At 41.8% G+C, this 27,373-nt stretch overlaps 1 protein-coding gene across 4 annotated transcripts; it reads right to left on the reverse strand.

The window, feature by feature from the left end:
- Positions 1 to 453: 453 nt before the first annotated feature.
- Positions 454 to 27,288, reverse strand: LARP1B (La ribonucleoprotein 1B). Of its 4 annotated transcripts, none has more exons than XM_066186663.1 (19): positions 26,986 to 27,288; positions 19,714 to 19,775; positions 18,895 to 18,954; positions 16,937 to 17,105; positions 15,441 to 15,584; positions 12,842 to 12,985; positions 12,548 to 12,716; positions 8,624 to 8,768; positions 8,238 to 8,412; positions 7,282 to 7,454; positions 6,748 to 7,119; positions 5,765 to 5,885; positions 5,046 to 5,248; positions 4,551 to 4,657; positions 3,933 to 4,090; positions 3,470 to 3,614; positions 2,867 to 2,976; positions 2,528 to 2,655; positions 454 to 2,326 (listed from the first exon to the last, which is right to left on the reverse strand). In XM_066186663.1, exons 1-19 carry the CDS (start codon positions 27,206 to 27,208, stop codon positions 2,123 to 2,125), a joined length of 3,012 nt encoding a protein of 1,003 aa, XP_066042760.1. In that variant the 5' UTR covers positions 27,209 to 27,288; the 3' UTR covers positions 454 to 2,122. The 4 variants fall into 4 exon arrangements, with proteins under 4 accessions (XP_066042760.1, XP_066042761.1, XP_066042759.1 ...); XM_066186664.1 differs by having other exon boundaries at positions 3,933 to 4,087; positions 5,046 to 5,251; XM_066186662.1 differs by having other exon boundaries at positions 5,046 to 5,251.
- Between the last annotated feature and the right edge of the window lie 85 nt (positions 27,289 to 27,373).

The raw sequence follows: 27,373 nt of genomic DNA on the forward strand, positions 1-27,373 counted from the left end.
ATTCCTGAGAGGCAGCCAGAGCTGTGGATGGACTTGGGTAGTGGTTTTGTGCAGCTCACTAAAGGGACACTGAGCAGCTCTAGACACCAGCAGGTGAAGCATTTACTCTCCTAGCCTTGCCCCATGTTTATCATTCACCTGTTTTTGACAAACAATCACATGACAAAAATAAATCAATATTCTTCTTTTGATTGCTCTTTTTGAAGAAAGCTGGCTTGCATTCCAAGATGCACTTCCACCTTTACCAGGCTGGGTTTCCCCAGCACCTCAGTGCAGCAGAAATTTTTATGCAAATCTACAGCCTTACGTTCTTTCAAGTTGTTTTTCTTCACACTTCTGGGAGGAAAAAAAACTTGATATACAACACTATTAGGGTTTTTTGTTGTTTTTATAAAATTTTTCAAGATATCACAAAATTACACACACTAAAAGCTTAATCTGCACATTTTCCAATTAAAAATTGAAATATCTTAAATTTATTACTTGTATATACAATTTCAATCCAAATTTACATTCGCATCATTTTCATGGGTAGCAAAAGGCATGGATCAAACACAGGATTGAGATGTGTCACTTCAGCATATTTATAGGATATTTACTTCAAATCTTGGTATGCATTAATTTAAATTCATGTAGAACAGGCCACTGACAAAAGGCTGCATTTTGTGCTGAAATGGTATAAACTGTGGGGAAAGTCATCCACTCCTTTCAATGCAAACATCCATCATTTGTCTCAGTGAGATTCACAGGACAATGACTGAAAAATTAACATTCATTATAACCTCTGACAGCTGGTAGTTTAAAGTTCCACCCATGGCTGTGCAGTCAGTTTAAGGCATCTGTGCTAGACATCACTTCATAACTTTAAAAGTTAACTGAAGTAATTCTACAGTCAACTAACAAAAAGATGGAATTCCTCTGACCTACCCCTGAAAGAGTAGTTACTCACTTGGTTCTTCTTGAGTCTTTAAAAACAAACTAATGAAGTCAGTAAGACATGACAGGTTATAAACATCCCCCCTCTTTCAGCTACAAAAATGGATTTGTATTTGAATAACTTACATTCAGTGAAATTGTCTTTAGACCTGTTTGAAATCATTTAGGCTTAGCAAGCACAATTTAAGCAGAACTTCATTCAGATATTGCAAAACAAAGCAAATAAAAATTAAAATTTACAAGGAATACTTTGTTTCCCTCCAAACTAATTATTACTTGAAATATGGAGAAAAAAAATTTCAAAATTATGCCTCTCCTGCTAGACTTCATGATCATAAGAGAATTCAAATGAAGACACCTCTCAAGCCCAGAGTATTAATAGTTGGCTATTTTAACAATCTGCACAATCTGTAGATACTGAATGTTAATTTAAGACACTATGAAATCAAAAGCTCAGTCTTCCCCTGTAGTTTTCTGCTGCTTGAGTTATTAAAGAATCAGCACTGAAGGAAATATCTGCAAAACTATCCCAGTTATGTCCACTCAAACTCCATACTTAATAAAATACTAACTATGGAGACCCTGAAAAAAAATACAAACTATATCTTTAAATAGAATCCAGAAATGCAGTTTCATATACAGCTGCACGTTCTCCAATGTGCTTTTGCAGAAAAACATACTTTTAGATAGTTAGCCTTGAAAGCAAACCAGTCACATAGATCCTTTCCATTTAATATTCTACATATAATGTAATCTTTTTTGCTTTGGTAAAGTACAAGTAATGGGGAAATATGGGTGAGGACAGCACAGTAAATAACATGGGTATATATCATACCTTTTTTTAAGAAATCTGAGCTGAAATGTAAGGCATCCCTCAAAGTTTTTTTTTTGTTGTTTTTTTTTTTTTGCATATGCAAGGAATGCAGTTCTTTGTAAACAAAAGCTTGAGGAAAGCAATACTGAAGCCAAAGAATCTTCCCTAGGATCCTTCCAATGATCCCATAACCAAGAGCAACTCTCCTAGGTCAAGTGTTTTAGAACTATATCCCGTGAGAAACAGCATCCCATCCTTTGTCTCTCCATACATTTTTAATCACATGGTAGAGATTGCCTCGCCTTGAAGATCTCCAGATCAGGGGAGTGATGCCAAAGTTGATTCTCGAGGACACAAGCTCATCCAAAGTCTTTATTTTTCTGGGACATCACTTTCTATAGATTTTGTGGCTGCATTACTATGGCCCACAGAGGAATTGCCACAGGAAACGCTTCCCAGCGCCCGGGACTGACAGGCAGCAGCAGCTTTGGAGAGGCTGGAAGAGTTGGACTGATGTCTGTGATGACCTGAATCCTCACCTGCTCTCCTCCTGCCACATTCTTCACCAATAGGAGGCTGAAAATAAACGTGGGCAAGCTGTTAGGAGTTTTGCCGTAAAGCCAGGTGGTTTTGCCTCTCCACAGACTTGTAGGATTGAAAGGATTAAGCCCTTAGAATTTATCAGGCTGCCTTCTCATGAAATCAATGCTCTCAGATTACCTTGCAGTGAAAATATCAGTACACTAAATGTTATTTAAAGTAGGCATTGAAACTTACATCCACCCTGAAGTCCTCCAGTCTCTTAAATTGACTCAGGTATTCTTGCAGTTTGGGGTCAACAGCTGGAGTCTTGTGCTGAGAGTATTTTAGGTAAGCCCAAAATTTTTCCAGTCCATACAGCTGACCTAGTTAGAGAAAAAGGTAATTTTACCGCTTTTCAAAGGTCAAATTTAATTATAAACTTAATTATTCACTGGTAACTATATTTTTAAGAGAACTGAAGATAAAATGAATAAAAGCTGTTCGTGGTTAGTTAACAAGTCAGTGCCAAGGAATTGGGATAATTTTCAACTAATGTTGCCACAGTGTGAGCAGTGACAGGCCTGTGATAATTACCAGCTTCATAGTCCCTCTTTGTCTCTTGCTGGAAATCCTCGAATATTTCTTTCCTGAATTTCTTTTCCAGGCCATAGCTGTAAAATCTGAACAAGCATTCCAAGCCGTACCTGGAACAGAACAGAGAGGTACAAAAATCCACCTTGTCTCTTTGGCTCAGAGAAATAGAGGTGGGGGAACTGGGTGGAAGGAAAGGAATTCTATCCAGGAACTGAAGGGCAGTGAGAATTTCCTTTGTTGTCATTTTTCTGGTATTTTCGTAAGGCAAGAACCAGTTTGAACAAGTAAAATGAGCCTAAGAATGTCTTCACCTACAGAAGGAAGAATCCGAGGAGTGTTAGCACAGAACTGACTCATCATGGTCAACACGTTACAGGATTTTGTAGAATTCAGGACTGATTGCAGGTCAGGAAATGCTGCAAAGTCAGTCTTTTATCTGCAAAGTGTAATTATATACTGATTTTTTTCTATTTAACTTATACACACTGCTATTTTAAATATTTACAAAAAGTCAAAGGCAATACTGAAAATGTACTGTTCACTGCAGATGTATGTATACTTCAGAGTCATTAAAAGGAATGGTAAGGCCTCAGGAAAAAATACCTGTAGTGTTCTTTTGCATCCTCTAGAGCAAGCTGTTTGAATTCTTCATACATTTTCTTGTTGAAGTGATCTCTCAGAAAAAAGGACCAGAAACGAAAAAGAGTGTTCATTTCTTGGGACTGGCCAATTCCCAACCGTTTCCTCTCTAGAAGGAAAAAAGAAGTAAGGGAAGAACAAAACCACTATTTTAATTTTTCACCAGAATATTTTAAAGTACCTTGCCTTTTAGTAAAAAAATCCACACCAGATATTCTGGTAACTTCTGTTCAAATTTGAGGGTGATTTTTTTTGTCAGGGAATGTAAAGTTAAATGGAAAGCAGGGTTCCTAAAACAGAGGCACCAAATAAATTTTGCTTGCCTTTCCCAAGAAAAATAAGGGATGAGGAACAATGGGAAGAAAACTGGTATCAGACAACACCTGGAAGCTTCAAAAAATTTTAGGAAATGCATGGAGCAGCTTACCTGTTAAACACCTCCGCCGGTATTTGTGGTACACCTGCTGAGTAAAGCCATTTTCCTTTAACAGTTCGTGAGATGGGTGCTGGAATTTGGGAAGAGAATTTGGAGTACAGCCATAACCTGCTACTGGAGCTCCTTCTGAAGGTGAGGCATTGGAACTGCTGGAGAAAAAAATCCCAACATAGTTCTGCCCTGTAAACAGAGCTTTTCTGCAGAATCAGTTTTCACCCACCCTGACCTATGCAAGAGCTGAAGTATGGTCACCTGGGTTTGGGTGGACCTCAAGAAAATCAGATTTTGTGCTCATATGTCAAAAATAAAACAGTTTTGGACAATGATAATTAAACATTACTGTCCTGCTTGATTTTATATGACCACTGAAGTGAACATCAGTGCCTCAAGTAACATTGCTGCTGCAATACCATGGAGCAAACAACACTGTGAACACCAATCTGCCTGGCTTGTTTCCAGACAAACTGGAATTCTAATCTGTATTCCAGATTTTTGTCTTTCTTGATCATTCTTTTCTTGCTTCCGTTGTATCTATAAATTGCCTTTTATAGCCTGCTTCTCCAGAGAACTACCTGCAAATAAATTTTGAATGACAGCAACAACATTTACCTCACAGAGGAAGTTCTTGGCCTGTGGTCTCTGGAATCCATCACCCAACCAACGTGGCATTCTAAGGGAGGATTTGTACTGTGGCGCGTTTTTCTTTTCCTCGGAGTCTAAGAGAGTAAATAAAGGATTTGTTTCCCTAATTTGACTTCACTCACTCACTCCCTTTTAAAACAGAGATCTAAAAGTTTTCTGCTCTGTTTTCTAACAAGTTACAAAGTCACAAGACCAGAGTTTCATAACCTGAAGATTAGTCTTATGTAACTAATCAAAAATCTTAAGCACAGCACTTCTTTTAGTAAGGACTTTCAAGGAAGAAGACTCAAAAATCATTTGATAGAAATAAAAAGTGAATATGGTAAATATTTTGGAGTTAAGCAATAGGAGTACAAGCATTTTGCCTTTTCATTCTTATTAAACTGTATGCACAAACATGAGTTTTATAGGCCCTCTGCTGTTTTGTTGTTTATTCTTTTTAAATATGTTTTTTCCATTTACCTTTACATCAAAGGATCGTGCTTCTTTAACAACGGGGTAGAACCTGGGTGTTTTGTTGGGATCCTGGAGCCTTGGGGTGCGAGGTGTTCGTGGGATGAAGCCAGGGTGGAAACGGGGGGAATCTGGGACTGCTGTTGGCAGCGATCGAGCCATTCCTGCTGCTGCAGGTACTTCAGTACTTAAGAAATTACAGGCCAGCTCCTCTGCTAAATATGGAGGCAGGAAGGAGAAAGGGAGGTGGTTTTCCTGAGCTGCTTTAGAGATGCTATTAGCATGTAACCCAGTAAATGTTAATAGTACCAGAAATACCACAGGAGATAAGATTTGGACGCTGTGACTGCTCAGTAATGGTATGATACAAGTAGTAAATTCTTCTAATCTCATTTCCTTCCATCCCTGTAGCCCATAAAAAATGCTGGTTTCTATAAAACGTTTCACAGCTACAGTTTAACTTTACACACTGTAAATTCCAAGTCACACAAAGAGCACCTGGTGCTGGTGGAGAGTGACAACAAAGCAGAACAAGTGCCAGCTTGTCATTCAACTGAAACCACGCTACCCATGAACAGTTGACAGTTTGAAAAATTAGCGAAGAAAAACCCCCTCAGACTGCTGACTGAACCAAAATTAAAATACTGCACAGGCAGAAAAGAGCCAAAACACCTACAGAGTTGTTCTTTATTACAGAGATTTAACAAAACAAATACTTTCATACTTACCTTTCTGTAACCTTGGAGGTCTTGGAGGAACTTCTTGGGCTGGATCAGCAGTTTCAGGTGCAAGACTATCACATTCATCCTTATTAATGAGGTTTAGCTTCTTAAAGTTCTCAATCTCTTGCTGAATTAGAGAAAGCAAATTGTAAATGCAAAGCAGGGTAATAGATACCATCCTGAGAAACAGATGCATTTCATGAAGAGAAAATAAGCCAGAACTGACACTCAAGTACCCCCACACACCCGTCTCAGGTGGGACATGCACATGCTGTGCATGAAAAATCTCATCCAATTATTGTCAAGTCCATAACAACAACAAAATAGGAAGTACTCTCTCTTGCAGTTTGCTGTTTTTCACTGCCCTCTTCACGTTTGCTGGTTTTCTCTGACCATTCTAATCCATATTCTAAATTCTACCTTTATTTCTTGCTCTTATTCTCAACAACCATTTCCACCTTTATCATCTTGCTTTTGCACATGCTCCTTTCATCCATGAAGCTACTTCCCCCTCTTTGGGCACAGATGAAGCCACCTTCGCTCAACACTAAATTAACTGAAGTTAATTTAGGTAACTTCATTCTAACTATTGTTCTAACAAACTACAAGGCAAACAGAACCTTAATATAAAACTACTTTAAAATGACTGTATTACTTCCCTCTCATCATCTCATCTCCGACACACGTACCCCCTTTCACCTCTGGGTGGGGGTTTGCAGTTGTTACGAAACAAACTACTCATAGAACAAGAAAACATTGGAAAACTTGAACCATCTCCAAAATACTACCAAAAAAATTCACTCAGTGTTTTTGGTGAAGTCTGGGACATGAAAAATTTGGGTTTGCTTTCAACTTTAAAGACAATTCAGCAGATCTGCAAATTACTGTCTCGCCTGTAGCATTTTATAACTACATAGCAGAAGGCTGAAATTGATTTGGAAACTGTTTGGACAGGCATGGTTTTCAAGTCAAAAATTAAAGACAATTACCTTCATCGCGGCATCATTTTCACTCTGATCCATCCACAAATCCTGTTCATAGTAGTACAAGCCATCGTTAATGACTTTAGCAAGTTCTGATGTAATTTTTGCACGGCACACGCGGTTGCCAGCACGGTCTCCACAGGGATGTTTTTTCACATACGGTGGTGTCTGTGTTACAATTAAAATCTTGTTTACATCCTGATCATCAATTTCATAATCAGAATCACTATCTGACCAATCAGTAAACTTATTCTTCCGACACTGATTTTGTTCCATCTCTTCATCAAACAAAAATTCAAGTTCTTCCTGTTCTTGTTCCTCTGGAGGTGGGGGCGGCTGGTGTTGATCTGGTGTTTGCTCAGGTACAGGAACAGTCTCCTAAGTTGGAAGAGGTTTTATATTTGAATTGGATAATGATTTTCCAAACTTTATTGCATTGTCAAGCATCACATATGTTAAGATGTTTAAACCTTGGTTTACAGTGTAACCTCAAAGTTGGTTTTGCACTTTTTTTAAAAAACATAAAGGTTTTGATTTTACCTTTAGCTTGACAGTGGATGCACGATGCCTCTTCTTCACTTCTATCCAAGGTTCAGAGTCCAAATCAGGCAAACTTGTAGACAGTCCTTTAGACATTGTCTGAAAATTACTCGATTCAGCATTTTCCTTTGGACTCAGTGGGCTTCCCACTCTTGGAGAACTTGGTGCAGACTCTAGCAGTAGAAAACAGTAGGTCAATTCCTCTTATGGATAGCTTTGGTTCTATTTTGCTTGTTTTACAATTTCTTTTAACCACAGCTACCATTTTTCTACCTCTCTAGATAAACATAACACTGCTCAAAGAATTTTTCATTTTTAAGAGACAGCTTTTCACAGTTCACTCAACATTTCAGAATAAAATCAATTCTAAGATTTTATCTCCACGGAAAGTTCCTTCACAGCCCGTGAGACATTACGTTTTGTTGAGGAGAAGAAAAAGAGCAGCATCATTAGGATCGTGTTTTCTCTGTGTCATTCTCTAACTCTGTGGATGGGTGCCTAACTCCATCTTCATTCTTCCCATTTAATTTCAGCCAACAGTTTAGGAAAAGATTCCCTTGCCAAGGGTTGTCAGCAAACAAATGCATCTCCCTATTAAAAATGTGAATGAGTTTCCCATCCAAAACACGGATGCCCCAAAAAAAGAACGAACTCTCAGCTGCCACAAAAATGAAGCAGGTTTTAGGCCTAGTTTAGGATTGCTATTACTAATTCCACAGGACTGTAGTCTACCATTCTATACTCTGGAGAACTGTCACAGCCATAAGACACAAGAGACATTTCCATCTACTTCACATCAGCCATGTGACTTGGCAAGTGCAAGGCTGGCAGGCAGAGCAGCTGAGTAAGCCATTACCAAAAGTACAACTTCTATTATGAAATCAGTATCAGAAGGCAAATTTCCTAAGCTAGACAGACAGCCTTAAACTTATGTTTCTGTAAAATAAATCCTTTACCAGTATGTGAGCCAAAAGTTTGGCCTGGTATGAATTCTGGACAATTGATGAGCTGAGAAAAGTCAGTTGGAGGCAGGTTGCATGGAGGAGGACCTGGAATTGGCCACTTTTCTGGATCAACCCTTTTTCTTAGTTTCTGATCCACAGTTTCAACTTCTGTACTGTCCTTTAGGGCCTGTGTGACAAACATATCATAACATTAAAAACTGTCCAAAAAAAAGAAAAACAAACAAACAAACAAAAAAAACACAACCCAAACAACTTGGCACTTTATAGCACCCTTGTCATCATAAACAAAAATTTTTCTTAACTTCATAGCTCTGAAGCTATGGCAGCCCAGAATTAACCAAGCAACTTTTCAAGTACATCCTTCTGAATGATTTTACCTCCAAAATGAGTGCAGCATTCGTAGTGAGAGCTTGCATCCGACGGAAACTGGCGATCAGTGACACGGGCAAAAACCCTTGTTTGTCCATCTTCCTCCTCAGAAAGAAGTCTCTCTCCAGATTTTCTGTGCTGAAATAATACTCACTGCAGAACGAAACATACAAACCTGAGCTTATTCTAGGGTTAAAGAAAATCCTAAAGCAGCAGCCTAAATTCCTTGTTAAAGTCTTCCATTAAAAAACCAGAGCATTTTGACATTAACAAAACCATTCTTCAGCAGAAGACTCAGAGAGCAGCAAGCATGCTCGACAGGTTAAGACAGACTTATGACTCAGTACAGCACAGAGGGGTAAAAATCAAAGCCTTGTTACATTTGCACAACCAAAAACTACGCTCCAGCTTTCCTTCACCCACCCCCTCCCTCATTACTTACATGGACAGAAGGCAACAACATTGTCTTGGCCTCCACAGAGATGAAGGACAAGCACTGCTTACAGTCAGAGCATAAGTTATATCCCACACAGCAGTACCAGCTCATCCTGAACTGCATCTTTTATTGCCCCAATCTCCAGTGCATTGGAAGTATCCTATCTGAGTGCTGAGGCACACATATATACCCTGAATCATCAAGCATGCTTGCGGGAAGATGAGAGAATAAGACCAGTAATGTTGCATTTGGCATGAAACTGGACCAAAAGCAGTTCATGGAGGAAAAAAGTCTGAAAGAATAGATGATGTTGAAGGACAAGGACATTTCAGGAATCTGGTGATACCACAGAGACGAGGGACAAACAGCAAGAAGACAAATTTTCAACAATGACGCTGCTCTAGGAAATAATCCAGGTGTCAAGAGGTTTTATACTTAGTGAAGACTAAAAGTAAGGAATTCAAATCATGAGCTGTCACACAGAGCAATGGAATGAGAAAATGTCCTGTGAAAAAGAATGGAAAACCCCCTCAATTTACATGACTGAAATCTAGGCCTTTCTTAGAGCTTACACATCATACCATGATTTTGCACAGCACATCCAAGGAATCCTAACTCCTCATCATATTCAGAAAAATGCAGGTAGAGAAAGACTTAATGGAAAGCAGTTAGAATTCTATGACAAAAACAGAGGTAGCACGAAAAAGAAATGAGGGGGGTATTAAAATGCTGAGGAAAAAAGTTGCACATGCAAATGTAAATAAAGATCATTCTACTTTCAACAAAGAATAAAACAAGTCTCTCCACTGAAGCTGGGATCAGGGCCAAAGTCTCCAAGAGCAGGGCACTCAGATGCCATCACTGACCCAAGCAGCACCTTGATACCATTTCTTTCTCTAATTTTTTTTGTAGCTGAAGAAATTTGAAGCAAAAGCTGGCTCTATGAAACACATGGAATCACACACAGAATATTCTGAGCTGGAATGGACCCATAAGGATACAGAGTCCAACTCCCAAGTGAATGGCCCATGCAGGGATCGACCCTGAGACCTTGGCAGTATCAGCACCATGCTCTGACCAACACTCAGCTCCAAAACAGAATAAATTTAAAGTCTCAATGCTGGACAAGACAGGACAAATGGAAACACTGCTATTAAATCAAAGCAAACAGAGGAGAGAAGAGAATAAGGCTTTTGGAGAATTAAGCTCTTACTCAGAGCCAAGTATGATCTGTGAAGCAACTGGGCACAAAGAGATAGTTTCTATCAGGAATATCCTGTCTACTGTTCTGAGCTGCTAGATTCCTTTTCCCCTCCCAGTCTAGAAGATGAGCAAGCACAAATGCCATATACCAACATTTTACTAGTGTTACCTTTACAATCATACAGTAAAGGTAAAATCCTGTAACGATTCACCTAGTTAAAAATTCCACAAGCAGAAATGGACAATGACTGAACTTGACTCAAACTGCCTCACTTGATGTCCATCACTCTAGAAAAAGGAATGTGAAAGACCATTAATGATAAATGAAGACAATGCACAAGTTTGCTCCAAGCAGAGGGACAAACCTAAACACACACATCCCCTCCAGCTTTTCCCTTCTTCCTCAGAGTCCCCTTCCTTATTCTTGTATTGATACTCCAACTTTTATTTGTTTATTTTCTAAAGGAAGAGGACTTGTTAAATAGAGTTCTGCCGCACGCTGCAGAATGAGGAGTTGCTAAGCACTGAAACTTTTCAGGCTGACAACTTCAGCCCGTGGTTAAAGACATGGAAGATACTTTTGTATGCAATACAAATATTACTCTCTTGTGTATCAAGCTGGTTCTTGAGACAAACATAAATTGCTTGATAGCAGTGTGTTTCTTCCTGTAATTACACATCAACTCAGTCGGACGATGTCTAAGACTTTTCTCTATTAAGCAGGTAAACTTTTAAAATTTATTCATCCACTAGGATTCAGTCTCACTTCTTTAATATATCCTGATTTACCTTGGACTCTAATAGGAATGTTGAGACCTAATGATTTTGTGTACCTTTATTCCATATATACTTCCTTCTCTGGCAGACTCACTTTAATATTTTATAGCGAAATTATGAAAGGCAGACAAAGCCATCCCAGTTTAGAGGCTAATAATAGGTAACTGATGAATAAAGTCTGTTTCCCATCATTATTAATGTGGTAAAAGAAGGGAGTAAATAAAAAACACTTTTTTTTTTTTGTCTAGGGTGAATAAAACTAGTGAAGCTCAGTTCTAAATCTGCTCAGGAATCTCCCTCTCATGGAAAGCAAACTCCATAACCAAATGCCTTAGGGGTTCACACCAGGCAAGCAACCAGTGGCTGTGGTTATCCAGCCATGCCAAGTCTTCTACCAACACCTGCCAAGCTCTCGGTGCCAAAAGGGAATACAAATACAGAAGTCAGATGTGACCAGTGCTGTAACTGACATTTTTCTCAGCAGAGGGGGACATTGTCATGTCCTACCTTAGGAGGTCTGGATTCTACACTGCATGCCCAGAAATCTGGCCAACAGTGGAGTGGCTGTGCTCCTCCCCCACTTGTCTGAGGACAGTGAAGGCCGATTATCCTGACATGGGGGTACATGTCCACTGTCAGGTCTCATAGGGGCCTGGCAGCAAGAGCAAAAAAAGACTGCAATAGAAGTTTTGAAGTTGATAGCCACATGTCAGATACTTTCTGCCCTTTAAAGAGGCTTTTCTCTTCCTTTTTGCGTCAACTGTAACAAAAGAAGCGAGAATAAAATAAGCAGGTTGCTGTATGGAACACAAGGGCAATCAAAAACCACCACAGAGGCGTCGCAGAGAAATGCAAGTACAGAGGATGAAATATCTGCCAGTGGTGGAAACTGTCTCTTTAAAATGAACTAGTGCTTTCCAGGCCCTTTTTGACTTGTCTCCTGGTGATAATCAGTCTTCCAGATGGTTTCTCATTGCCTAATGGTATATACGAGAAAGTAAACATTTCAGATTATTGAAAAATCAAGTATCATTGCAAAACTACTCTCTCTCTCTCAGTTACATGTTTCAGGCGAAACACACTGAAAACATCAAACTAACAGGACTTCTCAAGGTGAAATTGAGAGCAAATAGGGGAAACATCACCTAAGAAGAGCTTTACAGGCAAACAGACCAACAGTACTCAAAAGCACAAGCTCAGAGACATCCATATCTCAATTACATGACAACATAAAGAGGGCTGTGTACCATAAATAAAGCAGTTCTACGAGTTAGAGCCAGACAAGATGCAGAAACAGCTTCCATAGAACTCCTCCCCATTACTCAAGTTTTTCCACCCCACCAGTGAATAAATTGGAGCTGACACTAGTAATGGTCAAAATTAACTCAAAAAGTTAGGCTGAAGTGCCTCAGTCTCCAACTTGACATGGATAATAAGGATTCAACACTGCTTGAAATGAGTAGTTTCATCTTAACTAGATCTCTGAAAATATTTATTCATTAAGCAATCTACTTACATTTGGTGTTTTATATATTCCTTGAGAAGCGCTTCATCCACAGAATACATCTGCACTCCTGTTCCGTCACCATAGTAATAAATCACACCAGGGTTAAGCTCAGGCTGAAACACTTGGTCAATTCCTTCACCATACAGCTCGTGATAACCAACTGAATAGTCAAAGTTCACTTCAACATGAAAGAGAACATAAAAACAACAATGTTAGAAAATGCAAACAGCAACATTATAACCATAGTTATGAAATAACTATGTTTCGAATTTTTTTTTGCCAAGCATCCATTTCTTTGCATACTGCTGGGGTTTCCTTTGCCTCGTCCTCTTCCTCTGCTCCTGCCTCTTCCTCTGCCTCTGGAGAAGCCTCGGACGCTGCCACCCTCGCTCCTCACGCTGCACACCTCGTCATGGTCGTCTCTCTTCTCTCTGTCACGACGCCAATCTTGAAAAGGAAAAAACCACAAAATACCTGCAATCACAGTGACACATCCTGGTGCCTGAAAGTCCCTTAAGCCACCAGAGTTCTCAGCCTGAGCCCAGGCAACCCACAGCCCCGGCCGTGCCGAGGTGGTCAGAGCTGAAGCTGCAGGGCAAGAACAGGAAAGGTCTGCCAGCCCTGAGGGGTCAGCAGCAAGGAAGCAATCCATGGACTGGCAGTCCATCCCAAATGCTTCTGAAGCAACTGGACACCCTTGTGCCAGCTCAGAGGTCACAATATCTATGATCAGCTCGGGGCAGGAAGGAATGATCATGGCAGTTCAGTCTCCTCCTGTGGACAACTCTCACCACTACCCGAGTGAGATGAGAATCACAGAATTGCAGAATTGCAGCTTGGAAGGACTTCTAAAGACCATCCAGTTCCAACCCCCCCATCATGGGCAGGGACACCTTCCACTAGATCAGGTTGCTCAGGGCTTCATTCAACCTGCCCTTGAACACTTCCAGGGATGGGGCATCCACAGCTTTTCTGGGTAAACTGGGCCAGGGCCTCACCACCCTAACAGTACTTTTCTTTTTCTAATATTAAATCTAAACCTACTTGCTTTCACTTTAAAACCATTCCCCCTCATCCTGTCATTCCATGCCCTTTTAAATAGTCTCCGTCCACTTTGCAGGCTCCCTTCAGGTACTGAAGGCCACAATTAGGTTACCCTGAAGCCTTTGCTTTTTCAGGCCAAACAAACCCAGTTCCCCCAGCACAGGAGAGGTGCTCCAGCCCTCTGATCATCTTGCTGGTCTCCTCTGGACTCACTCCAGCAGCTCCATGTCCTCCCTGTGCTGGGAGCCCAGGGCTGATGCAGCCCTGCTGGGGGGCTCTCACCAGGGCAGAGCAGAGGGGCAGAATCCCCTCCCTGCCCTGCTCCCACGGGGCTCTGGATGAGCTCAGGACACGCTTGGCTCTCTGGGCTGTGAGTGCCATGGCCGGGGCACGTCCAGCCTCTGCTCCACCAGCACCCCCAAGTCCTTCTGCGCAGAGCTGCTCTCCATCTGCTCATCCCCAGCCTGGACTGACACCAGGGATTGCCTCATCCAAGTGCAGCACCGGCAGTTGGTCCTGTTAAACCTCATGAAGTGCCCATCCTGTCCTTCAGGCATGTCAGCTGCAGCACCCAGCTTGGGGTCATCTGCAAATGTGCTGAGGGTGCACTCGACCCCTTTGCCCAGCCCTTGATGACAGGATCCCACAGCAGTGGCTCTCTGGAAACTCCCTTCTGTCCCCGACAGCAGCTGCCAACCACTCTCCTGACTCCGCCACTGAACAGCAACTGTCCAAACCAGTCCCCAGGGACCTTGGCTTCATCCAGCCCAAAACTTAGCGACAGGTGTAATTCCCACGTCACTCATGAGAGGAACTGTGTGAGAGAGAGCTTCATTTTCCTTCTCTTTTCCCAACATTCACAGAGACTTCCATGTTCAGTCAGTCACTTTTGCTGACAGTTTCCCTAAGTTGTAATTGGATAGTCCTTCAGATGCCAGGGAGACCACTCTGCCACAGGGATTCCTGGGGATACAGCCCCTACTGGATCAAATTTGAGAGCTGCTAAGCTTAACAAAGGACTGACTAAAGATTTGTATTAAAAATCTTGGTTCAGCAACGATTTTTAGTGAACCCTACAATCACACATGTATGCTCACACACTCAAGTCCTGTCAAATAAGACTGCATTTACAGAGAATATAATCTGTATGTGTGTGGTTTTCAGTCATTCGACCTTGCTAAGGAAAAACTGCTGAAGTAAGTGATAACTGGTAAGAATCCTCCCCCCACCTCTATCCATCCATCAGACATCCAGATCAAACTCTCATCCATGTTCCTAAAATGACTCCAAAAATTCCATGTCAGTAGCAACCAGTACTTATTGTAACAAGCAAACATTCAAACTGTGAATGTATATTGCAATTTTAAAACATAAACCAACCAACTTTCACTCAGCCTATGATTTCTGCCACCTAACCAGCTGTGTTCACAACACCTGAGGACCAGAAGCAGCACCAGTCGTGGTGTTAGTACAGCTTTTTGCAGAGCTGTGCTGAGAAATAGGTCAGGGAGCTGAGGAAATCAGTACGGCTCGAAGGCAAAAACAACATCACTGGAACTGCCAAAGCAGAGTTCAAAGTGTAGCTCCACAAGCAACTGCCCTGGTAGCAACAAGCTGTGGGAATAGCAGCAGAGCAGGACTGAGCAGACACCTTCTGAGGCTTTTTACAAACTTTCTGCAGTTTAGAACCGTGGGACCATGAAGAGTGAATATATACGCTGCTGGTCACTGGCAAATATAAACACCAGGTTTTACCTACTACAGGTAGAGTTATGTTTCAACATAAAACTGCCAGATCATGTGATATTACACTTTATTGGCCACCAACAGCAAGGCCCAGAGACTGAGAGCTACTTACTTCTTGCCTCATTCCTTCTGTTGTTATGAGGTATTAACTTGTTTGTTTCCAGCACAAATCTGGAGCTCGTTCGAGAGCCTGCTCTGTCTTGACTGTCTGACCTCACGTCGTCCAAGTGAAGCGGCACCCATTTCTGCTTGTTACCTTGAAAAGTTAATGTATTACTCGTCATTATACTAACACTTGAGGTTTCAGCTCCTGAAAAGACTCTACAGAATCTCCCTTGTAAAACTAGCAGCAGTTAATTTCAAATTTTAACAAGCGGGAGAAGCTTAATGTTGAAATTTTAAGATATTACGAATGATTAAATTTCTGAATTTCTGAAACTGAAATGTAACCTCACCTAACCTTCAAATATAAGAAATAAAAGGCAAACCTTTCATTTAATGGATTTTTAGATGCTCCATGATCAAGAATTTGCAGTTATGTCAGTGTTAAATACAGACAGTGAATTCCTTGCTATATAACTTTACAATTTGTATATGAAACTTTGAGGTAAAAAAATTACATATAAAATTAACCACCACAATAAAGATTTCCATCACCAATCACACAAATTTTCCTGAGAATTTAGCTGTGGTACTGTAGATATTCAAAGTTGATTCACATGCATCAAAAGTTACTAGCAAAGCTTTATTTTATTTTATTTGCAGGCTGGCCTAAAGTATCTGCCAACAATTTGTTTAAATAGAACATTGATTAGGGTATTGTGGGCTCCATTCTTCTGTGGCTAAGAAACATAAGCAAGTACATAAAATGTCTTCTCTGCACTGAGGTGGAAAAGAAAAACACATTTTATCTGTGGAATGCTTTGCTTTAGATTTTCACTTAGATTGAAAAAATTAAAAGTGGTACAGGTTTTTTAAAGATATATATATGTATATAGGAAGATTAATACATCTGAACAGAAAAGGTCTATAGGATCTGGAAAAACACCATCAGGGAAGCAAGACAAAAAAGCAGCTGATCTTTAAATAAACTTTTTCTGCTGTTTCTCCAGCCTGTTCCAAGCTCCTGATCAAAAGACGTACAGGTTTACTTCCCATTTTTAGTGTAACAGATTGGCTCAAAAGGAAGCAAACAACCTGGTTTAGTTTTCAAATAATCACTACAATGTGCAAGCTAATAGTAGAGCATGAAAATGGAAGTGCTGGTGTATATGCAGTAACGCACACACACATATATGTATGAAGTTAAATTAACACAGTGCTACTTATCCAGGGAAACAAAGATAGCAGAGACAGTAATGGCTTGCACAGCCAGGACAAAATCTTCCAGAAATCATCAGAGCTCCAAGGACCATCGACAGGGCATGAGCTGAATTCCTACCTGACGGAACAGAATGCTCCAAACCCTGAGGGAGGCAGCCTGGCTGAGGCCAGAAGATACTCTGTATTCACCCAGCAAGTGCAAATCAGGAGAAGTTTTATCGAGTCACTCAACTGGAATCGATGCAGCTGTATCAACAGTGCATTACACACAGTGCCTAAACTCACCTTTTTTCCTTTGGTTATTAGTTTGAGCTTCATCTTCACTAGTATTATCTGCTGGACCATCTGGCTTTGCCTCCGGGTTGTCCTTGATTCCATTATTGCTTTTTTGATCAGATTTCTCCTCCTTTTCTCTTCTATTTGTTGGCTTCTTGCTATGACTTACAGTCTTACACTGTAAGAGACACAGGTAATTATTTCTGGCAGTTCAGCTGCTGATAGCAGGAGGTGCACATTTCCATTAGCTATTAAAATTCCTTCTTTATTACCTGTTCTCAGCCTCTTCAACAGGGTGAACTTTTAAGAATTGTCTTGTTTTGTAAAGTCTCTTTTTAAATGGTTTTATGTTCTGCTAGCACAGCAAGAGCATGAAATGAATTTTTAGATTAAGAAAGTTTTTTAACAGAAGATGTAAAATGGCAGTGTGCACAACAATCATGACTTCAGACATGAAAATTTACTGCATAGGAAAGAAAGGAATATTCTCATTAGTACCTACTGTTCAGACTTATTACCTTTAAAAAGCTGGGCTCACAAAATACTGGGAGGGAGGGACAGAGGGAGGGGATTCTGCCCCACTCTGGTGAGAGCCCACCTGCAGTGCTGCCTGCAGCTCTGGGGTCCCCAACATGAAACTATGGACCTGCTGGAGAGAGCCCAGGGGAGGCCAAGGATGATGAGAGAGCTGAAGCACCTCTCCAATGAAGACAAGCTGAGAGCTGGGATTGTTCAGCCTGGAGAAAAGAAGGCCTCAGGGAGACTTTACCATGGCCTTTCAATGCTTAAAGGGGGATTTTTAGCAGGGCCTGTAACAACAGGACAAGGGGGAATGGTTTTAAAATAAAAGAGTTTCAGACAAGGTACAGGAAGAAATTTGTCACGATGAGAGTGGCGGAACAGTGGCACAGTTGCCCAGAGAGGTGGTTGAATTTCCCTGGGACATGCTGGGAAACATTCAAGGCCATGCTGGATGAAGCTCACTCAATCAAGTGGAAGATGTTCCTTCCACTTGGGCTGGCAGGGGCTGGACTGGAAGACCTTTCAAGGTCCCTTCCAACCCAAATCATTCTATGATCAGATAGAATTTCTACCTGCAAAATGGGGAAGTTTTGCAGACATTTCTTCTAAAGAGAAAGAATTTTCCTGTTTTCTGGAGACAGCTTTGAACCTGCTGGAATACACACAGTAGATACTGCAGTACTGTGCTATAATTAATTTGAACACAAAGCCCTCCGCTAGACAAATAAACTAAGTTTAAGTACAAACCGAATGTTATTTTGTTTTACAGACAGTACATGAATTTAGACACTTTTAATTATAAAATGCATATTGTTGGACCCAAATGTTGTGGTTTCCCTGACCAAGAACACAGTAAAAGCACCACAGGAATGCTGCTGCAGAGCTACAGCACAGTGAAATGGCACCTCACCATTAGCAAAAATCTGTGCTCTCTTCTTGTTTTAAATAGCAGCAGAGAGGTCTAAAATACATTATGCACTTATCACTGGAGATAAAGGAAGATAATTTGACAGAAGAGATGTTAACTTAAAACCCAGAAGGGGAAAAATCCATCAGAGGAATAAGAAAACTAAGAATAACTAAATTGTGTTCAGACAACGGGCACAAAGCACTCTGAGCCACAAGAGAAGGCAGCACGTTCACAACTCCAAAGGCCTTCTCATCGGCGCACAAACAGATGAAAACAGCAGAAAAGGTAAATGAAACTTCTTAAACAGTGGAGTTAAAAAATAAGGCACTATTTACTGTACAAGCCCGCGGCACACCACTAACAAATTCCAGTACCAGTGCAGACACAGTTAAGCACATGCCAGTATCCTGAATTACTGACCAAACTTCTACTGAAACCCTACAACACCCAAAGCACATTCTGGGGGGAACAGTATTAAACAGATAAGCCAACACGGTTTAAAAAAAAAATCCTGAGGATTACAAAGGACACTTACTTCATTGTTTGCTATCTCGCTCGGGGTCGGCCAGCTTGCGATATCTCCCAAATCATCGGCCTGCAAAGGTGACAAACAGTTTATATTCCTTCCTTGATTTAGCCCTTTTTAACACAGGAAAGATGTCAATCATGGCTCAGAGAGCCAGACTACTCCCTGGAGCAGAGCTGTTAAAAGTAGCAATTAAAAAAAAACCCCAAGAAATACAACGGAAAACAAACATACAACTTTTGAAAGAGTTTTGAGCTCACATCAAACAATTGTCAGATTAAATGCTGTCTTACACGTATGAGATTTAAAGGCATCTACTGCTTAAGGTTTTAGTTTTTGGAAAACCTTAACAGCTATTAACCAGCCTAAAAAGGGGGTGGCTGTACAAAATATTAGGAACTTAATGTTCCAATAAAAAGACTCGGTGTCTCCTTTGGGAGACTGGATGAAAAATCACCACATAAAACGGTGATTTTATGCACATAAAGGACACTCATCACATAAGATGCAAAGAGGATTTCCGAAACAAATCTAGCATCACTTGTGCTCAAGTGATGCTGTTTCTTTGCAGCCCCTTCACAGTTTTATGCAATCTCACTGATCTTTAAGCAAAAATACTTTTCTTTGTCCCTTGCGCATACACCAATTCAGCAACTCTCCAAATTTTAATTTCCCCCTTTTTTTTTAATTTGTCTCTGTGTTCAAAATTCCCTGTTACCAAGACATAACATAACACTTCTGGCTGGAACTCCAAAATACCTTCTATCTTTTTGTTAGGGCAGTATCAGCTATTTATCATACTGAATATTTACAGGCAAAAATACAAACCTTGCTGCTTTTTCTTGTCCGGGGTTTTCCCGCTTTTATCACTTTAGTGGAATTTTGTAGTTCTGAAAAGGAAGAAAAACATTTTTAGGTGAAGAATTAGGCTGCACTTTAAATAAATAAGGAAGGTGTGTGTTAACAACTCTGCCATCATCATATTCCACCAAAGTGTTTCTGAGGGCTTGATATCAAAGTCAATGAACTTTTTTTTTTTAGTGAATAGAGTCACTAAAGTGCATGACTCTGAAAACTCTCATTCATCGTAAGTGTAAACCCTCTTGCAAACCAGGTGTACAAGATGCTGCCTTACTCCATATTTAAGCATTTTTTTCAACGAAGAAGGTCTAGGGTATGTCAAAATGCTGGTATTTTAACCTAACAAGTGGCAAAGAAAACCCCTGATACACATTTAATAAGTTCTCCCATTAAAAGCTCTACTTATAAGGCAGAATTAATGAAACCTATAATTAAGCAAGAAAAAAAAATAGAAACAACTATATAGTCCCAAATTTGTAATAATTTTTTTTTAATAAATAATTACTCAGATGCCAAACAGAGTTTAGCCATGTAGATCAAAATCAAGCCAAGGTAAAAAGAAAACAAACAAAGCAAACAAAAAAAGGAAAATATGAAAAGAGAAAATTACTACTTAGTTAAAGCCTAAACATTATAATAATGATCCCATCTGATCTCCGGAGCAAGAGGAAACCATCTCTTAATTTTTTCTGTTAAGCCCTGGTTCTCCCAGTGCATGTCTTCCCATACAGATGGGAGTCACAACCATTCCTTGAAACTTCTTATTCAGTGTTTTATTGCAAGACACGCTTGAAACACTGAACGTGTCTGAAATCACAAGTGGATTATTTTATAAGGGGATAACATCACCTCCTCAGCCCTTATCTCTTTCACATCCAGTGACTAATCTCCCTTATCAGGGCTCCACACTGGGAACCCCACCCTTGCGCCCCAGTGACTCTGGAAAGGCTCTGTCTGCTTCCTGGAATGCACAGCGAACGTTAGCAGCACAAACTAATGCTTACTGCACATTCCAGTCTAGATTTTAATAGCATTTACAGCCATATAAATGATGAAATTCGTGTATATGCTTTATACAACTTGGACATCTCACCAGACACGAATCTCGTGAACCCTGACCACCATTTGCCAGCAGGCTTTTGCCTCCCCTACAGATCTGCTTTTTAAAACAAAGACAAAACTCACATCTCAATTAACTTCAGACCCAGGGCTTTAAGAAACACACAGTGACCGACCGTGTAACCCTAATTTTCACTTGCCGCTCGGTAGTAAACTAATTGCCCTTTTACAAAACAAGACAAACGACTGCTGGGGTGGAGCAGCAAACAAATTTGTAATTCTCTCCGAGAGAACTGCCAATTACCCGTGCAGGTAAACTGAGTGGCCACGGCGTGGCTGTAAACACACAGCCTCTGTCCAATTACCTGACTGAAGCCCTTTTTCCATCTCACAGCACTTTTACTTAAATTGCTGCTGAAGGACTGTTCTGCCAGAACTTCTGCTCTGTGTGTCAGCAGGGCGTAGCGAGGCACTCAGAAGTGCAAGACCCATTGTTGCCGCACTGTCTTAGTCATGGGATATAATTTATTCCAGGCGGCAGGAGAGGCTGTCTGAATGGAGCAGAATGAGACCCAACTCGTTTTAAGGAATCTCTCTTATCTGAATGGAGTAATCCACGACTTGGAAGATGCATTTGGAAGCTAAACAAAAAGAAAATATTAGGCAACGCAGCGCCTGGTGGATGATGCACTTTTGGAACTCAAAGGGCTCGAGATCTCATCTCACCCTGCACTTCCCTACCTGGCAACACCTCCACAAAGTTCCTTGTCCTCCCAAAACAGCCATGCTCAAAACCAAACTTAACAGGTCCTTCCTGGCCGGTTTTCTGGGCCTTATCACGTGGGAGCTGGGCTTCAGTGTGAAGCGTGAAAGGGAAGATAAAGGGGAAGGGAAAACAAGAAGGAGGGTGGGAGAGTAAAAGAACGTAACAGGAGACCACTGAAAGGTTTTACCCAGGTCACACCTGTTCTGCTGTCAGGAACAGGCCTAGAGCCACTATTCAGGCAAGCACACGTGTTCAGATAAGAGCCCTCTGCTTAACATCACTCTGGGGTTTAACAGTGTTAGGCACATCCCCTAACAGTGTTAGGCATCCTGAAATGGCATCTTTAGTTTCAGCAGAACTCAACAAGGCCTTCCAAATAAACTATTTCACTTGTTAATTCCAACACAACTGCATTAAAATGGTTTATCCCGTGGTACGCTACGAGGAACCTGCTCGTTAGTGGTATGCTGCGTTGATAAAAGAATTCACTGATCTTCAACGATTTTACTCACTGGGTTTCAGAGTTTGGAGGGTTTGGGAGAAATGAATAAAGTATGAATTTAAACTGCCTCAAGGATGAGGCAGTTTAATTGCCAATGATCATCTTTCAATCACTGAACTCCATGCAGTCGAGATGGCATTCACATGAAAAGAGCAATCAGCCTCCAAAACCATTTTTTTTATGGTTCTTCTGCTTTTCCTAACAGACCACATCCTAACAGGAGGTACAGAAAGACAAGGCTGTACAAACATGCCACGTGCAGCACGTCAAGATAGAGAAACAGGTCTGAAAAATGAAAGACGAATTTTAGAACCACTAAAACTGCAGCAATCCTCTGGGACAACGGCGACAGAGATGGAAAAGCAGACTGGATGGCTGAGGAGCAGAGTTTGTACATAAGATCTCTCACCAAAATACCCCTGATCACAACTACAAGAGGGTCACAAGACAGTAGGATCACAAGTAATAGGACTTCAGAAAGAATGGTTTGAAGCTCTGCAAATAAATAGTCAGCAAGAAATTTTTTCTAATGGAAAGGGAGGGATGATATTGCCGATTTCTTCTAAAAGCAAAGTCTATTAATATAGGTGGAATACATTCTAATATTTGATACAAACACTGTTTATGCTGCAAGGCTTTCTAGACAATATTCAGGTTTTATTTTTATTTGGACTGCACGTGTGTTCCCTTTTGTGGAGGAACAGCATCACATAAATAACAGAAGTGCTTCAGGGAGCAGATAAAATCACCCAGCTCTTCACAACTTAATTGGAGCCTGTGTGTTGAACTTGTACCATATTTTCCTTTCAATGCTCAGTCTGAAGCTTGACAGTATATTCCATTTTTAAACAAGGTAAGCTACAGTTAAATCTTTTGTTTTAACACATGAAGTATTGCAAATGTAACAAAAATTATTCCATGGAGAATATAATTAATTTAAATCCAGAGCACTGACTTGGAGCAGAGATTCTGCAAAACAATCAAAAAAAAATCCCAATTACTATCCTAACATTCTGCTCTACAAGACTTCCAGCATTTTATCACAAAAACTACATAATTAGATTGTCAATCTCCACACTACTTGAACAATTAACCAAGGCAGTGGTGTATGACACCTGCACCCTGCCACCTCTTCAATTTTTCAATACAACAAGCAATGGGGGAGGGAATCCACAATACATGACTGATTAACCATGATGCCATTTGTTTTCCTTATATTTAATTTCTCAGTTCGTTGTTTCCTTAGCTTTTTCATAGAAAACTGCAACCTGTGACTCAATTTCTACCAAAGTTTTCACAGTTAAATGAAGCACATGCCGTAGCACAGAGGTGTTTCAGTTTCATAACAGGTCTCCAGTTTAGAAACAAAAACCCCAGACAAGAAACAACCATACTGTTATGCACAGTACAAAAACCAACACGTGCTGTTATGCACAAGTCAAATACAGGTAGCAGCTTTGTAAGGATAATGTTTTAATCCCTTTAGGGTTGGGGAAATTGTCAATGCTGAAACTTCTGATAATGCTTTGAGTAATTTTTAGACTATGCTATTAAAACACTCCATGAATTCCTAAGAACTAATGAGAACACCTGCCTTAAGTACACCCAAAAAATCTGATAATCAGATCATTTATGAATTTACTCACCTAAGGTTCACTATTCCTAGCAACACAGTGTGTCTTTACTAAACTGCACCTTTACAACCTGTTTTACTATCACACTAAAGCAAATTGATTCATACAACAGCACTACAGTGAAATGGTTCTTCTACCAAAATACCAAACAGATAAAATGTATTCTTTGATGCCCAGAAATAAATAAAATAAACACAAAATAAAAGAATGAAGTGTACACTTATTTTAATTAGCTATGTCATTCAAGCACATGCTTGCAGGCAAACCCATTTTAACCACTTCAGCAGCACAACAAGTATTTTGCTTCACTGACTATTTTCATGAATTTCATGAACAATTTTTGAATAATCATCTAATAAATCATTAGAGACCCACATCAGCTATACAAATCACAGGAAGGCTTGAGAACTTGTCATTTAGATTCCCTTTCTGCAACCTCACAAAAAGGGCAGTGCCAAAGGTTTGATCAAACCAAGAGGTGGGAGAACTTTTGAAATAAAATTATTTCAACCAGTCGATTCTTGGTGAATTATTTATGTGGGGGATGGGAAGCTCACATTTTGTGAGTCCTAAAGAAATGAGGACTTAGTACCATACTGCTTGGCACTACAAGGGGAGAGAGGCACATCACAGAAGGCATTTTCATCACTTGGCAGCCTCTGCTGAAACTCACTCCCTCTGACCACAATCAGCAGGATTAGAATCGTGGAATCACTAAGGTTGGAAAAGACTTTCAAAATCATAGAGTCCAACCTTTGACCAAACACCACCTTGTCAACTAAACCCTGGCACCGAGTGATTTCTTGAACCCCTCCAGGGACTGACACTCCACACCTCCCTGGGCAGTGTGTTTCAAAGCTTACCCACTCTCTCAGGGGAACAATTCTTCCAGAACTAGAGAGAAGCCTATTAATTTCACTAGCAATTTTATACCTGATATGAGCCTTTCCCCACAAGTTAAAAGCAGACGAGGATGTTAAAGCAGCTTCTGAAGTAATTCTGAAGTTATTCTGATTAAAAGAGAAGTTTAATGAAACGCTTGGTCAGAAACACTGAACTCTGGTAACAAACACACCATGAAAAGTTGAGATATGTTCGCACTGGGTGGGTGGTTTACTGTAATGACTAAAACCTACTCAGGTATCAGAGACAAAAATATAATCAGTCGTACTAACAATGCTTGGACCAAATTCTTCTGCCAAAATTTTGCATTTTCCCAGTAGTATCAGGTGACATTAACAGTTTGTTTCAGTACCAAGAGCCAGGTTTGCCTCTATCACAAACCAATCCCAGGATAAATTGAAAGTCCAAAGATGACAGGCTGGAGCCAATTTTTTCAAGTCTGTAACTATCACTGAACATACCGTAGGTGCATGTCTCAGGAAACTTTTAACAAATTATGCCAGGATCAACAAGTCTAACAGGATCCAGCCGCTGCTTTGATGTGAGATGCTTTTACATTTTATTATCCTCTTTACGGATAGTTCTACATTCCATCCCAGTAGTATTTCTGCTCATCCACTTATTATTTCACATGACTAATTTCCATACTACAACATTCATAAGGGCCTAGTGTGACAGATTTTGCTCGGCCAACGTGCAATTAGTTCCTTCCAAATACATCCCTTGTTGCGGGTGGAGGCACACGGCAATTTCTTCCTTCAAACAGGCAGGAAGGATCAGCTGCTTAGCCTTTTACAAGGGTAAGAACGGTGGCTTCCTCACGGTGCTTCTGGTGGTGGCCAAACCAAAACACACACCCTGCTGTGTGTTCCTCACCCAGTGCCACTGCCAGCAATGCTGACTCCCATATTTGCTCAGTTATACACCTGGCCACTGAAAATTATGTTCTAGTACAACTCCTCAGCTTAATTATTAATTCCACGAATGGTAAGCACAACGTCTTGCAGGACAAAAACAATATAAGGCTCTCCAAAATCATGAAATGAAGGAGACAATGGCCACAGCGTACGAATGCACCGCTTCCTGCCTCCACCTTCCTTCAACAACTATTTGTGTGCTTTACCCTTGCAGGCAAAGCAAACTTGACAGAGGAGAAGCACACAAGGTGCTAACAAAAGCAGCTTTCCCAGTGCTTCTGATGCAGCACTGTTGTTACTCCTGCCACAGCAGGGCAAAGGAGTGACAAGTCCTCTTTCATGCACGAAGCAGACCACAAGCTACTGCCCAGCCAGCCGGATTTTTGGAAGCTCGGCACAAACTGCTACTTAGGAGCGCGTCAGTACACATAAACAAAACAGGCCAGATAATAAAGATGGGCAGAGATGCTTGCCGAAAGTTCTGCTCTTTAGCCAAGTGGAGATTTTGTGGTCTGGAATGTGCTCTCCGTTTATATGACCTGTATACTTGAAACTGTAAATTATATATTTCTCTTTGTCAAGGAAGAACACGTTTGATTCAAGGATAAAAGCGACTGTGAGATCACAAAAAAGGTTTGTCAGGTGCCCTCGGGAGCAAGTGCTGAGATTGAAATTCTCGGGAAGCGCTGGTTGAAGTATTTATTTTGAGGTCAGCAGTTTACTTGCAGCCAAGAACAATACTACAAGAAGCTACAAACTTCTAGGAACTCTTCGCTAGCCTAAGCATAAAGCCTGGCAATTTCAAGTTAGGTCCTTGACGACCAGCTCTGTGAAGCCCGTTCAGTCAGTGTGGTGCCTATAAAGCGGCTTTATCTTACATGTAGTGATTTAAGGCCAGGAAATTATCCCGTGGCTACTCTCCCTCCCATCTCTTCCTATGTAAACACAACAAATCCCAACAGCGAGCGAACCGTCCGCTTTTATCGGCGCTTAGAGCCTCCGCAACCCCATTCTGGAAACCAAACCCAAGTAACGGATCGTTCCGAGGGCCTCGCTACATAATTACCCCAAAAAAGAGCTGCGGCAAAGCGGCGCTTCTAGAGGAGGCGAAACGAGACGAGCGGGCGAGCAGCCCGCTCTGCCAGCGCCAGGGGCCGGCCGGAGGTCACCGCCGGGCCGGGGTGGCCACTCGCAAGCCCCGGGACGTGCAGCCAGCCCGGCGCTGCCGTCCCCGGCCGCGTCCCCCGCCCCGAGCGCTCCCTCCCGTGCCCATGTATGTCAAACCCAGCGCGCCCGGCCCGGCTCCCGCCGCGCAGCGCTGCGCACGGGCCCGGCTCCGCGGCCGCCGACAAACGCGCGCTCGTCCTTCCTAAAAAACGCCAAACCAAAACGAAAACCCCAAACCCAAAACCGCTCCGATGCCATCACGGCGCCGCGCGCACGCTGCCGGCCCCGCACCTGGTTCCTGCGGTCCGAGGCGCCCGTCCGGCCCCGCGGGCGGGGAAGGGCTGTCCCGCCGGGCTCTGCGCCGCGTCCACGCGTTCTCCTTGGGCGCCGGGGCTTCCCTGCTCCGGCCGCCCTCCTCCGCCACCTCCTCCCCGCGGGGCGAGCCGGGCTCGGGCTGCCGGGGCTCCTGGGCCGGCCCCCAGCCCCGCCGCTCCGACACCTGCGCCGCGGACATGCCCGGCCGTGCGCCCGCCGGAGGGGCCGCAGCCGGGGCGGCCGAGGCGAGGAGCCCGCGGCGGGGGAAGGGGAACCCGCCTCCTCTCCTCGCCGCCCCGCCCCGCAGCCGCTGCCAGCGCCCCCCGGCCGGGCCGAGCGCCGCCGGCTCCCCGCTGCCCTGCGG

This window comes from Chamaea fasciata, unplaced genomic scaffold (genome assembly GCF_029207755.1).
Source record: "Chamaea fasciata isolate MVZ Bird 193981 ecotype frontalis unplaced genomic scaffold, bChaFas1.0.hap1 SCAF_6, whole genome shotgun sequence".
Taxonomy (NCBI): domain Eukaryota; kingdom Metazoa; phylum Chordata; class Aves; order Passeriformes; family Sylviidae; genus Chamaea; species Chamaea fasciata.